General features: G+C 44.4%; 1 protein-coding gene across 1 annotated transcript; it reads right to left on the bottom strand.

The window, feature by feature from the left end:
* Nucleotides 1–5,463: 5,463 nt before the first annotated feature.
* NEFL (neurofilament light) lies at nucleotides 5,464–12,377 on the bottom strand. The gene is made up of 4 exons (XM_040243293.1): nucleotides 9,977–12,377; nucleotides 8,792–8,916; nucleotides 8,054–8,403; nucleotides 5,464–7,410 (listed from the first exon to the last, which is right to left on the bottom strand). The coding sequence occupies exons 1-4, from the start codon at nucleotides 11,021–11,023 to the stop codon at nucleotides 7,268–7,270; spliced, it is 1,665 nt and encodes a 554-aa protein (XP_040099227.1). The 5' UTR covers nucleotides 11,024–12,377; the 3' UTR covers nucleotides 5,464–7,267.
* Nucleotides 12,378–12,836: the final 459 nt, after the last annotated feature.

The raw sequence follows: 12,836 nt of genomic DNA on the forward strand, positions 1-12,836 counted from the left end.
TATCCCTGAGCTTGAGCAGTGTTGTTTTACAGGTGGGCAGGGGAGGGGGCGGGGCTTCAAGGCTTCTAACTGGAAAAGCAAGAAGCCTGTCTTGCCTCTCTGAGAACAATAAGCTGAAGATGTTGGTCAGTTGCTCAGCCGTGTCTGACTCTGCGACACTATGGACTGCAGCACTCCAGTCTTCCCTGTTCTTAACTATCTCCCAGTTTGCTCAAACTCATGTCCATTGAGTCCATTCATGTCCACTGAGCTAAGGATATGGGGTCTAAATAACATCCGTCCCACTCCCCCTCTCTGCAAAAAAACGACCTAGTGATTGCTTGCTTTGCCTGAGAAGGGGCCATATGTTTAAGGGTTGTGACCCCACACACACCCAGAAGTGCCCCATGGATGCTGTAAAAGCTGAAATCAGCTCCCTGTCTATCGTCTGGAGAATTCGGAGGTTCTCAGTGGTTAAAACACTTTTAAGAGGTCACACTTCCCAGTTTCTGCTATTTGGAAGAACTTGGGAGGAATTAAGGGCAAGACAGAGGGGAAATGGATCAGGCTCAGTCTCTTGTTCCTTTATTCTCCCATCCCAGGTGCTCTAAGTCACTGAGGTAGCCCTGGTTCACTATCCACCCCCGTCCCCTCCTCCTGTGGACACAGGACTCGAAGTGCCATGTCTCCATGGCTCTTAGTCTTCGGAACCCAGCCAACCCTGGAGGCCTACCAACTAACACCCTGAGTCCGTGTCCGGAGAAGGTGGTGCGTTTTACTCTCACCTCAATATCACCCTCCGATTTCACACTTCTGACACCAGTTTTTCTGTCTCAAAGTGAGAATGATTTGTGATTTACAGTTGAGATGCTCTCTTCCACATATTCTCCTGTGTGGTTGTCTACCTGGGAGGAAGAAAAACAAGAAGAGGGGGCATCTCTCTCTTCTGAAGTAAAAAGGTGAGATTCTCCAGTAAATAAATGACTCCAGACAAACTAACAAGTCAGAATGAGCAGATTCTTCTTTCCTCTTCAGCCATGCAGGTAAGTTGCAAGTAAAATGCAGATAGAGATTTGAATGTAGGATTTCTGTCTTTCCTAGTGGGCTGGTTATAGAATAAAAAGGGAGTATTTGTTTTGCTGTATCAAAGCATCCTTCCTGCTAGTTGTTTTCTTTTAAATGGGCATATCAGGAAATGGTCTGTACTCCACATGAAATTAATAAGGATGTGGGGTGGTTATAGACTGAAAGAATGGCATTAAGCTAAAAAGCAAAGGAATTAATGGTCATCAGTACACAAGCAAAAATGTCTTTAACAGCTCCAGAAACCTGAGCCTGTCAAAGTGAGAAACATACAGCATTTCAGTTTTTTTACAAAGCCATTTCATATTTGATTATTTGTAATCCATTTGATTATTTGTTTATTAGATATATCCAATTTAAAGTCATGCATGTACTATATCAGAACTGAAGGTATTAAAAAAATCAAAGGTGTCAACTCAGATGGGTCTGACCATCTAACAAAACAATAAGCACTAATTTTTCTTAACACCTTAAGTTCTATATTAGCTGCCACTGTATTTATCTCAGTTAACTAGACTAATACTGCATTTCAAATGAATTAATGCAAGGAAGTTAAGGCCTTGAGGTATAGCTATGATGCTTTATAGGAAAAAAAAATATGTGGAGACTTCCTTGATGGTCCAGTGGTTAAGAATCTGCCTTCCAGTGCAGGAGATGAGGTTCGATCCCTGGTGGAGAAACTAAGATTCCACATGTTGTAGGCCCTTGCACCACAACTAAGGAAGCCTGTGTGCTGCACTAAGGACCAATGGAGCCAAGTAAATATTTAAATATTGTTTTACAAAAAGATAAAAAAAATGTGGGGATACATATGAGGAACTAGTAAAATGTACCTAGGACACTTTGAACAGATATCCCACTAAAGGTATTAATAAAGAAATCCTTCATTAGAAGAACAAACTGAAGATAACCATTAATATATTCATTACCAGGCTGTCCATAGTTTTCACAAACATATTTTTAAACTTAAATTAGGACACATGATCAGGTAAGAATGAAAACGATAGAACACGATATTTGAAGCTGAAATGGTTTCAGAATTTCTTGAGTCGATGATTGCTATTCATAAAAGAAATAATGCCCACAACTTCATGGAAGCCCCTGGTGACCTTCATACTCAATGCTCATGTCCTTGTGTAGTTCCTTCCCACAATGAATCAGACAGACTGGTCTCTGCGACCAGTAGAACAATGGTAGTGATGATGTGTGTCTTTCTAAACCAGGTCATAAGAGGCATAGCTTTGACTTCTTGAATGTCTTGCCCCAGGGCCAGCCAGCTGCCATGTTGCAAAAATCTGCAAGCAGCTGCCCAGAAGAGCCTACACGGATGAGAAATTACCATCCTAGTGAGTGAGCCACCTTAAAGTAGATTCTCGAAGCCTAATCAAGCCTTCAGATAGATAACAGTAACCTCATACAACATCTAACTGCAACACCACTAGAGACCCAGAGCCAGAACATCCCAACAAGACCATCCCTAAATTCCTGATTTGTGGAAATTAAGAAATAAATTATTGGGATTGATCCTAAACGTTTGTGATCTTTGAAAATAAACTTCACATTCATCTCTATAAAACCTGGTTCTTGTCTTCCTGCAGCTTAAAATTTGGCAGAGGAACTTATATGGACATAAATAATCAAAGGATTGGAAGAACTTAAGCATTCTCAGTAACTGCAGTGGAACACTGTGAATGCAGATGTCCCCTTGAACTGTACAAATATTGTAAGAATGCCGGTAATTGCATAAAAGTTTCCAAGGTGCTGTCACAACACATGCCTGTGAAAATATGCTCTGATTCCACAAGGAATCAGGTGCCTCCCAAGCTGGACTACAAAGGATAGTCAGTGCAATAGTTGGTTAAGAGCATGGAGTTTAGAGCCAGCATGGGATATTTGAGGGGCTCTCCCTAGGTGGTGCTAGGGGTAAAGAACCTGCCTGACATTTCAGGAGACATAATAGATGCAGGTCAGATCCCTGGGTCGGGAAGCTTCCCTGCATGAGGACATGGCAACCCACTCCAGTATTCTTGCCTGAGAATCCCATGGACAGAGGAGCCCCAAGGGCTATAGTCAATGGGGTCACAAAGAGTTGGACACGACAAGACAAATTAGGAGGCATGCATGCATGGGAGATTTGGATCTCAGCCTGCCACAAACTAGCTTGTGACCTTGGTCACGTCACTTAACAACTCATCTGTAAAATGGGGATGATAATCATACTGGACTGATAACATTGCCATAAGAAAGAAATTGATGAGATGACACATATTAATAACGCACTTAGATCAAGACCTGGGACACAGTGCGAATTCTGATAGCACTACAACCTCCATGGAGGGAAAAGAGCAACCCAATTAATTGCTAACCAACTTAATGCTAGGGAAGAAAGTTTACGTGAAGTTAAGCAATTCCCTTTAAGTGATGGCCTTTAGTGTGGACATAATAGTGATATGTACATTTCCCATTCAGCCATTTATCTTGAACTTTAAAAGCTTTTCAGGAAATTTTGAATCATTAATCTAGAGTGGATCTGAGAAATCAAGTGCTGAAGCCTTTTGTAGCTAAGAAGACTGAGGCCAGAGTCGGGGTGGGGCTGGGGATGGCCAGCTTTCCATAACAAACAACACTAAAACCAAGAATAGACAGTTGATTTTTGGTTCTCTGCTCTTGCCACGAGTGTTCACTGGACTGGGACTGAGTATTGAATACTCTTGACTTTCTAGTCACCCCAAAGGCATTTTAGCCTACCAAGAAGTGATTAATTCAATCAACATTTACTGTGATGGCTCAGCAGGTGAAGAATCCACTTGCAGAGCAGGAGACACTAGAGACACGGGTTCAATCCCTTGGTCAGGAAGATCCCCTGGAGAAGGAAATGGCAACCACTCCAGTATTCTTGCCTGGTAAATCCCATGGACAAGGAGTGTGATGGGCTATAGTCGAAAGGGTCACAAAGAGTAGGATCCCACTGAGCGACTAAGCATACACAAGTGCTAGGATATGATAGGTGATAGGAATGATGCCAGATGCTGAAGTGCAGAAGACCTGATTGCCATGTTTCTGAGGACCACTCTACAGTAGAGGTTGCAGACATTTACTAAATGATTGTGAAAATAGATGCCACCTCCGACTGTGTAAACATCTTGTTGTTGTTGTTCAGTCACTAAGTCATGTTTGACTCTTTGCAACCCCATGGACTGCAGCACACTAGGCTTCCCTGTCCTTCACTAGCTCCCAGACTTTTCTCAAGTTCATGTCAGTCAAGTTATGTCAATTGAGTCAGTGATGCTTATAAACACACTTAGTAGAGGAATTTGGCTCCATCAGGAAAGACTTCCCCAAGGGAATGACAATTAAGCCTAAATCTAGGCAAGGCTGAGGACAGGATAGAAAAGATGAGTGCTCCAGACAGAGAAAGCACCCAAAACCTTGTGGCAGATGGGAGAACAGAGGGCTGGGGTGGCTAAGACACCAAAGTGAGGGAGGGGAAAGGGGATACATGGAGGGTGAGGCTTGAGAAGTAGTTTCAGGTCAGGTCTAGACAGACCTTGAAGATCATCTTAAAGATTTGGGGTTTTATATTAAAAGAAATGGATAACTACTGGAGAGTTTTAATCAAAGAGAGAGTGTGATCAAAATTCCCTTTTCTAGATTACCTTCCTCTAGAACAGGAGTCCCCAGACTCCGGGATCTAATGCCTCATGATCTGAAGTGGCTGCTGCTGCTAAGTCGCTTCAGTCGTGTCCGACTCTGTGCGACCCCATAGACGGCAGCCCACCAGGCTCCCCTGTCCCTGGGATTCTCCAGGCAAGAACACTGGAGTGTGTTGCCATTTCCTTCACCAATGCATGAAAGTGAAAAGTGAAAGGGAAGTAGCTTAGTCGTGTCCTACTCTTTGCGACCCCATGGACTGCAGCCCACCAGGCTCCTCCGTCCATGGGATTCTCCAGGCAAGAGTACTGATCTGAAGTGGAGCTGATGTAATAATAATAAAAACAAAGTGCACAATAAATGTAATGCTCTTGAATCATCCTGAAACCATCCCTCCTCCGTTGGTCCATGGAAAAATTGTCTTCCATGAAGAGTCCCTGGAGCCAGGACACAGAGTTTCCTTAGGGTGGTGGCAGTGTAAATAGGGAAATGTGGATGGATTCAAGATACCTAGGTAGTAAAATCAATAGGCTTTGGTGATAGATTAGAACAGAAAGATTGGAGAGAGGAAATGGGAGGATGATGTCATGCCCAGTCTCTGGTCTGAAGAATTGGGTGGCTAGAGAGTGACGTCATTAACTAGGGGAGGGAATACAGAACACGAGTTTGAGAGAAGCAGAAGAGAGAGGGAAATTGGCCAAGGTATCACATTTGAGGAATATTTTTTTTAAAGACTCCAAATCCATTCAGTTTAGATTTTTCAGTATTTTATTATGGCACACAGGATAGAGTATGGTACAGTGTTCTTACTTCAAGAAATTCTCAAACCAACCATTTCCATTTGGCTAAGGTTACTTTTTCACATATAATTTGCTTCTGTCTGAAATTGACCATGTGCAGCATCCCATGTATAATGAACATAAATGTGAAAAACTTGATTTCTGAGGCAACTCCTAGTCTTTACAGAAGCCAATGTATGGAAATCCTCATGATTCAAATACATAGCATCAGGGCAGATAAAGAAATATTTTACCTATTTGCTTTGGTGAGATATATCTAACTCAAAATATGTGGTGTGATGGGATCTGTAAACTTTAAATGGAGACCACTTTGCTTCCAGATTAAATTCATGACCTTTAAGAGGTGTCTAAACAACAAATATTGAATAAATTTAGCTGACAAAGCAATTGTCTAAGAATAGAAGCAGAACAAAGGATAATCAGCAATTTCATTGACATTCCACATCAAATGCAAGTGCAAGAGCTTTCATAACTTTACAGTGAACAGGATGGATGGGTGGGGGTGTGTATATGATGCAATGTCCAACCAGTTGGAGCTATCACTGAAATCCAAATAGTTCTCAGTAAAAACATGCAGACTTATGGCAATGTAACACACAAGTATAGAATCCCCTCTTTAATGACTGATCACAATTTCATATCTATATCTGTAGTTCTTAAAAAGTTTGAAATAGGTGGTATTGAAGGCTAGTTGAGGCAACAGAATTAAGCTAACTACACACTCAATCATGAGCTCAGGATTGCAGGCAACATGTTTGCAATGGCAAATAAGCTTCAATATTCTTAACTCCCTTAAAATTAAAAGCATTGAGAAAATTTTATTCCTTCTGATTACATCATTTGCTTGGGCTTCAACTTCTGCTCATGATAGTTAGGCTATACTTTTTAAATATGGCTACAGTGATGGATGAGTGGGATTCACATTCTACCCATATGCTTTTACTATTATATATTAGTGTTCAAGTTACCTGTTTACTATAAAGGTAAACATGATTTCAGACTGCCTCCAAGAAAGCCATTCCCAGCATTATACAGTACACTTACGGGGCAAGATATATTGCTATTTACCAAAGAAAAAGAACCCAAGGGATTCTCATTTATTCAAGTTTATTATCAGTAAAATTTTCGAGGGGAGAGATTTCATGAATGGTCATGACCTAATTATACCCTCAGAATTACCAATTAAGTGGGGGGAAACACATTGTAATTGTTAAAATTTCGACTTGAAAAAATTTGGAAATCAATAGTCTACATCTAAGTGTCTGCTATTGGTGCCCTCTTTAAGATATCTGAATTAAGTCAACAAGCACAGCAAGGAACTTCATTCAGTGTAACTTTATTTACTATTTATTGCACATAATTCGAGGTCTTTAATTTCTAACCACCAAAGAGTCAAAGGACTATTTTTTCCCATGAAGTTTAACATTAACATTAGTGAATTCATTTATTCATGGTGTGGTTTTTTTATTGTAAACATCTGAATTATTCACATTGCCATAGATCCTGAACTCATAAGCGTGGACCATGCACAGGCTGGCAGCAAGCCAGGAAGCCACTCTGCAAGCAAACAGATACTCTGCGGAAGGAGAAAAGTCATAGCACAACATTTAATGTCCAACCTAAGTCATCTCAGAATTATACATATATTGACTTCTTAATTCATATAGTATCTGCAACTCAACTGGTTGGTTGGTGATAGGATTGACCTGATTTCGGGAGAATTATTCCTGGAAAAATTAAGGGAAGGGAAGGGTTCAATCTTTCTTCTTAGTGGCTTGCTCCTCCCCAGCACCTTCATCTTTTTTCTCTTCCTCCTCTGCTTCTTTGGTTTCTTCTGCTTCTTCGCCTTCACCTCCTTCTTCTTCCTCCTTTGCTTCCTCAGCATCTTCCTTGGCAGCTTTAACATAAAAAGCAAATGTACAAACTCCAAATGCAGGGTGAGTCCAATTAAAACATTTCTGCTTTAATTTTGTGGGGAAACACAAGTGTCAGAATACTTCCCCCAAACCTCTTTCTCCATGCAACCAACTAACAACACCTGCTGGGCACAATCTGCCACTGAACAGATATTTAAATAGAATGAGATTAGGTTCTAGGTACTGGATGCTCTGTTCTTTCCAGGACCTCGGGGTTTTCTTTTATTATGTGTTTGGAATTCATTTTTGTTTTTTAGGACACCAAATGGCAGAGTTAAATGAATAGATTTTTAAATGTTTCATTAGGAATAAAAAGCAGCAGGAGGATTTTTTTTTCTTTTTATATCTTACTTTCAAAAAAGAACCATGCTAATCAGAGATTGTGTATCTCTGTGAGAACAGCCAATTTGAGAAATGAGGTGCTTACTAAAGATCTGTTGAGGAAATAGAAAGATGCATTTTCTTTTTAAGATTATCAACTCTTATCTGAATAACATTTCCTGGGCATAAGTGAGGTTTCATGTATTTTACCCAACTCCTAACCATAATCCATGCCCACACTGCCCCTGGAGTCGCAGGGTGGTTTTGCTTTTTATTTGGTTTTGTGTTTTGTTTTAATCCTACCTTCTTCCTCTTGGGCTCCCTCCTCTTCCTCAGCCTCAGCTTCAGCCTCAGCCTCAGCCTCAGCCTCTTCCTTCTCCTTCTCCTCTTCTTCCGCTTCTCCTTCAGAGGGGGGCTCGTCCTTGGCTTCCTCAGCTTTAGCAGCCTCGATGGTCTCCTCCACCTCTATCTGCTCCTCCTGGACGTGGCTGGTGTAGTAGGCCGGGAAGGAGCGGGCAGACATCAAATAGGAGCTGGTCTGCAAACCTCCATAGGCAGATCGGCCAAAGACCTGGGAGCTCTGGGTGTAGCCGGTGGTTAGGCTGCCCACACTGGTGAAACTGAGCCGGGTCTCCTCACCTTCCAAGAGTTTCCTGGGGAGGCAGGGGTTAACAAACATGAACACCGGAAGTGTGCTCAACCCACCACTCATCACCTTCCCCAATGCCAGGCTGAAAGGCAAAGGCAGGGTTGGGAATTATCATAACCTAATGACTGGGGCTGCTGTGACTGAGTCCAGGAGAAATACGCAAAACAACAACAACAAAAGCACCTTAAAATATAGTCCTGTTCCTTACACTTGAAATATAATGGGAAGCTAAGAACAGGCCTCATTATTACAGGAATAAATTCTTGGAAAAGGCCAAAAAGTAACACAATTACTCCAAAGGACTATTTTTGAAGGTTTCTGATTCAGCAGAAAGGAAGTCTGATTTTCTTCCTAAGGTTGACCAGCTGCTACCTTGGCACTTCCATTTTTACCTGTAAGCTGCAATCTCAATGTCCAAAGCCATCTTGACATTAAGGAGGTCTTGGTATTCCTTGAGGTATCTTGCCATTTCGCTCTTTGTGGTTCTCAATTCATTTTCCAATTTGTTGATTGTGTCCTGTTGGAAGACAACCGAACAAAAAAATCTAAGTGTAAATCTCCGCTGCTATCATTTAACTACAGCATAGCTGCAAAGGCCTAGGTTTAATTAAAATCAAAGTGCACATCCTAGATAAAATCTCCCCTAAAACAACTGTCTTTTTTCTTTTTAAACCTTTCTTTGCTTGCCTTAAAAAAAAAAAAATCCAGCTTTGCAAAGCAAGAGATGAAAACCAAAAAAATGATAGAAAAAAAACTGATAGAAGAAACATTTTTTTGTTTTCATTAATTAATACACCTAATGATATCATAAAATGCCCGCAAAGAACTAAATGGATTTTTAAAAACTGTTTCTCACTCACTAGTTAGCTTTATCAACTTTATCCAGATTGTATACAGGAAATCCACTTATTTATAGGAGAATGAAGTAGATAAATTTAAATTTATTTCCTCTAAAATATTTTCTATGTATCTATCTTATTTTTTCTTCTCTCCAGAAAAATGGAGATCCTTAAAAGAAAAAGAAATGTTTTACTATGACCATCATCACCCACTGCAATTTTGACTGTATTCCTGGCTCACTGCTAAGGGAAGAGAGTAGTTGGTAAAACTAGTCAGAAAGGATAACTGGTCACAGTTATCCTTCAGAACTAATGAGAGCTCGTCGCTATATTTATTAATCAGATGATCCGATCTCTGCAGCAAAGCAACTTGCGCTGAATGCAGGACAGCTGAGAGGCAGACCAGAGGCAAAGTCCAGGTTCAGTCCCTCCTCCCACCCCGACTCAATATCCTGCAGGGCTGGGCAGCTTTAATGAGGAACGGAGATTCAACAGGACGCAGCATCTCTTAGCACACCGCAGTCGCGGCCCCGCCCCGCCTTCCAAGTGCCCCATCCCCTCCCACACTGCCTCCAAGAAGTCAAGTTCCACCCCCTTAATATCTGCTTGCTAATACCTTATGTCTGATCTCTTTCTAGGCGCGCCCTCATCTCTCCGCCACCACCCCCACTCCCACCCATCCTCACTGGATTCTGCAGCACCCTCCCCACCCCCTCTGCGTTTCGCCTGGCGCCTTACCTGCATAGCGCTAATGTCGGCGTTCTGTTTGTCCTCTAGCTCCTGCAATTGCTTCTCCAGCGCTTCGTTCATGCCCCGGCATGCTTCTATCTCCAGGGTCTTGGCCTTAAGCAGGCGGCGGCTCTCGGACACCTCGTCCTTGGCGGCGCGCACGGCATCGGTGTTCTTGGCGGCGCTCTCGGTCAGCACGGTGAAGCGGCTCTTGAACCATTCTTCGGCATTCTGCATGTTTTTGGCTGCCAGCTTCTCATACTGGGCGCGGATGTCCTTGAGCGCGGCGGAGAGGTCGGGCTTGGAGGACACGTCCATCTCCACGGAGATCTGTGCATACTGGATCTGTGCCTGCAGCTCGGCGATCTCCTCTTCGTGCACTTTCTTCAGAAAGGCGATTTCGTCCATCAGGCTGTCTATGCGCTTTTCCAGCTCAGCGCGGGCGAGAGCCGCCTCGTCGGCCCCTTTGCGCGCTTCCATCAGCCGGCCTTCGGCGTCCTCACGGCTCAGCACCTCCTCTTCGTAGCGCGCCTGCAGGTTGCGCAGGGTCTCCTCCAGCCCCTCGCGCTCACCCTGGAGTGCCTGTTTCTCGTTGGTGGCGTCTTCCGCTGCCAGACGCAGATCGCGGATCTCCTGCTCGTAGAGCGCCCGGAAGCGGGAGGGCTCGGAGTGCTTCTGGCGCAGCACCAGCAGCTCGGCTTCCAGGACCTTGTTCTGCTGCTCCAGCTCGTGCACGCGCTCGATGAAGCTGGCGAAACGGTCGTTGAGGTCCTGCAGCTGCGCCTTCTCCTGGGTGCGGATCGACTTGAGGTCGTTGCTGATGGCGGCGACCTGGCTCAGGTCGAGGCTCTCGAGGCTGGGCATCAAGGAACCGGAGCTGGAGGAGTAGCTGCGCCGCACGGATAGCGAGGAGGAGACGGGCGCGGAGTAGCTGGAGTAAGCGGAGCGCGCGGTGCTGTAGCCGCTGCGCACGCTGGAGATGTGCACCCGGGGCGTCTCCACATAGCGCCGTTTGTAGGAAGTCGAGTAGTACGGCTCGTAGCTGAAGGAACTCATGGTGCCGGTCGGTGCCCCCCCTGGCCGGCGGCGGAGATGGGGGCGTAGAGAGAAGAACGGGGAAGAGAGGGAGAAGGGAGGATGGATGGCTGTGTGCGGCTCAGCTCGGTCCTGCCACCCCTATTTATACTCAGAGAGGACTCTGACGCAGCTGCGATCGATCACGGCGCGCCTGGCCAGTGGGGGCAGCGCGCTGCTGCAGCCAAGGCAAGGATTCTGCGCAAAAGGAAGGTGGGGGCGAGCCACGGCCCGCGGGGATGCTGCGGCTGTAGTCCTTTGCACTTTTCTCTGAGACCTTCTGTTTTCTCTCCGACCCAGAACCCCCTCACTCATTTCCTTTCCCTACCCCCAACCCATCCTACTTAATCCTTGACCCTTGCATTACTCGGATTCGATCGTGCCTCCAATAGCAGGTTATCATTCCCAACTGACACCTTAGTTTTCCATACCCCACCCAGTACCATGGAGACACACTACCCCTCTAAGTCGCCCCTTCCCAACCAGGGTTCAGCATGCCCCTGGTATTTATGGTGCCTCCAGGGCATTGGAGATACAAATGATTGTCTAAGGTTGCATGTATGCGGCATATATTGAGGAAGGTTTTCTATTTCTCTGTAGCTCTTTCTGGAACTTTCTTTAATTTATCTCTTTCACCTGGTTATTTTTTTAAATTATTTCATGCGCTCCTCCTACGCACGCCCGCGCGCGCACACACGCGTGAAACTGCGGCACTGCCGCTGTTGATTTTAGTGTTTCTAAACCCTTTGCGCAGTTCATAGCAACCTTTTGGTGTTCTAGATTTTCTCATTTCTTTCTGGGGAATGAAGCCTCGAATACTTTGAGCGTGTTGAAGCGTATAAGTGGAGGGGAGCTGAGAAGCTGTTTTGAAAGTAACGGGAGAAAACCGACTTGCAAAGGCAGCGGCCAGCTCTGCAGCGAGGGAACTTCGACTGTCACACGTTGCCTGTTTCTTCTTCATCCCTAAATTCCTGCTCCACACCACTAACTCCATCACATTGAAAACCCCTTTCCCTCTTTTTAGACCTGTGTTGCAACCAACCTGATGATTTCAAGGAGCTAGGCAGGTGGCTGATTTTCAGAGGGAAGCTACTGCCGCCGCCGGGAGGGCGAAGCGTGTCTCCAGGGAGCAGAGCTCCGACCGAGACACCTTGTTCTGGGACCGGTGGAAAATAGCCGTGTGGTTCTGCCACCGACCCCCTCTGATGAATACACAATAGATACAGTCTGAAATCCATTGGTTTCTTTTAGGGAACACCCAGGTACCGGAAAGAGTGTGCACGCCGTAAATGCACATTGATAAAGCCCTGTGGTTACAGAGCATTTTCACACACGTTTTGTTAGGGAGTCCTCCGGTTTCAGGGACAGATTGCAGAGATATACGTAGGATACCTAAGCTTTTTCTAAGCAGGCATTTAATCTGTGTTTTCTTTATATAAGAGTAGCATTTGCGGTGCAACCTAATGATTTTTTTAAAGAAGCAAATGAAGGGGAAACATGAAAGTTTTCAAACAGAAGCCGGTATCGCTTTCTCTGTGATGCTGAGAGGGAGGAAGTACTTGGAGCTGGTACCACAGATGCTGCTGGAGCAACTGCAACCTCTCCTCTGGACAGGACAAGATGACATTCTTTGTAACTTTGAAAAACCTTTCCCTTCTCTGGTCAAGACTGCAGCACAGAACTTGTATGAGATTTCTAGACAATCTTTAAGGTCTCAAGTAATGCAACTTTAGAAACATTAATATTAGTAATTTAAATCTATCAAGCGGTCCATCCGCACCCAGTTATCCTAGGA

This window comes from Oryx dammah, unplaced genomic scaffold, assembly GCF_014754425.2.
Source record: "Oryx dammah isolate SB20612 unplaced genomic scaffold, SCBI_Odam_1.1 HiC_scaffold_1, whole genome shotgun sequence".
Classification (NCBI taxonomy): domain Eukaryota; kingdom Metazoa; phylum Chordata; class Mammalia; order Artiodactyla; family Bovidae; genus Oryx; species Oryx dammah.

What these genes read in the sequence shown, in the direction of transcription:
- NEFL (XM_040243293.1), bottom strand. Translation starts at nt 11,023, where the DNA reads ATGAGTTCCTTCAGCTACGAGCCGTACTACTCGACTTCCTACAAACGG. An exon ending in CCGACATTAGCGCTATGCAG is followed by an intron (nt 8,917 to 9,976) that starts GTAAGGCGCCAG and finishes GTCTTCCAACAG; the next exon opens with GACACAATCAACAAATTGGA. An exon ending in GGGAGCCCAAGAGGAAGAAG is followed by an intron (nt 7,411 to 8,053) that starts GTAGGATTAAAA and finishes TTTATGTTAAAG; the next exon opens with CTGCCAAGGAAGATGCTGAG.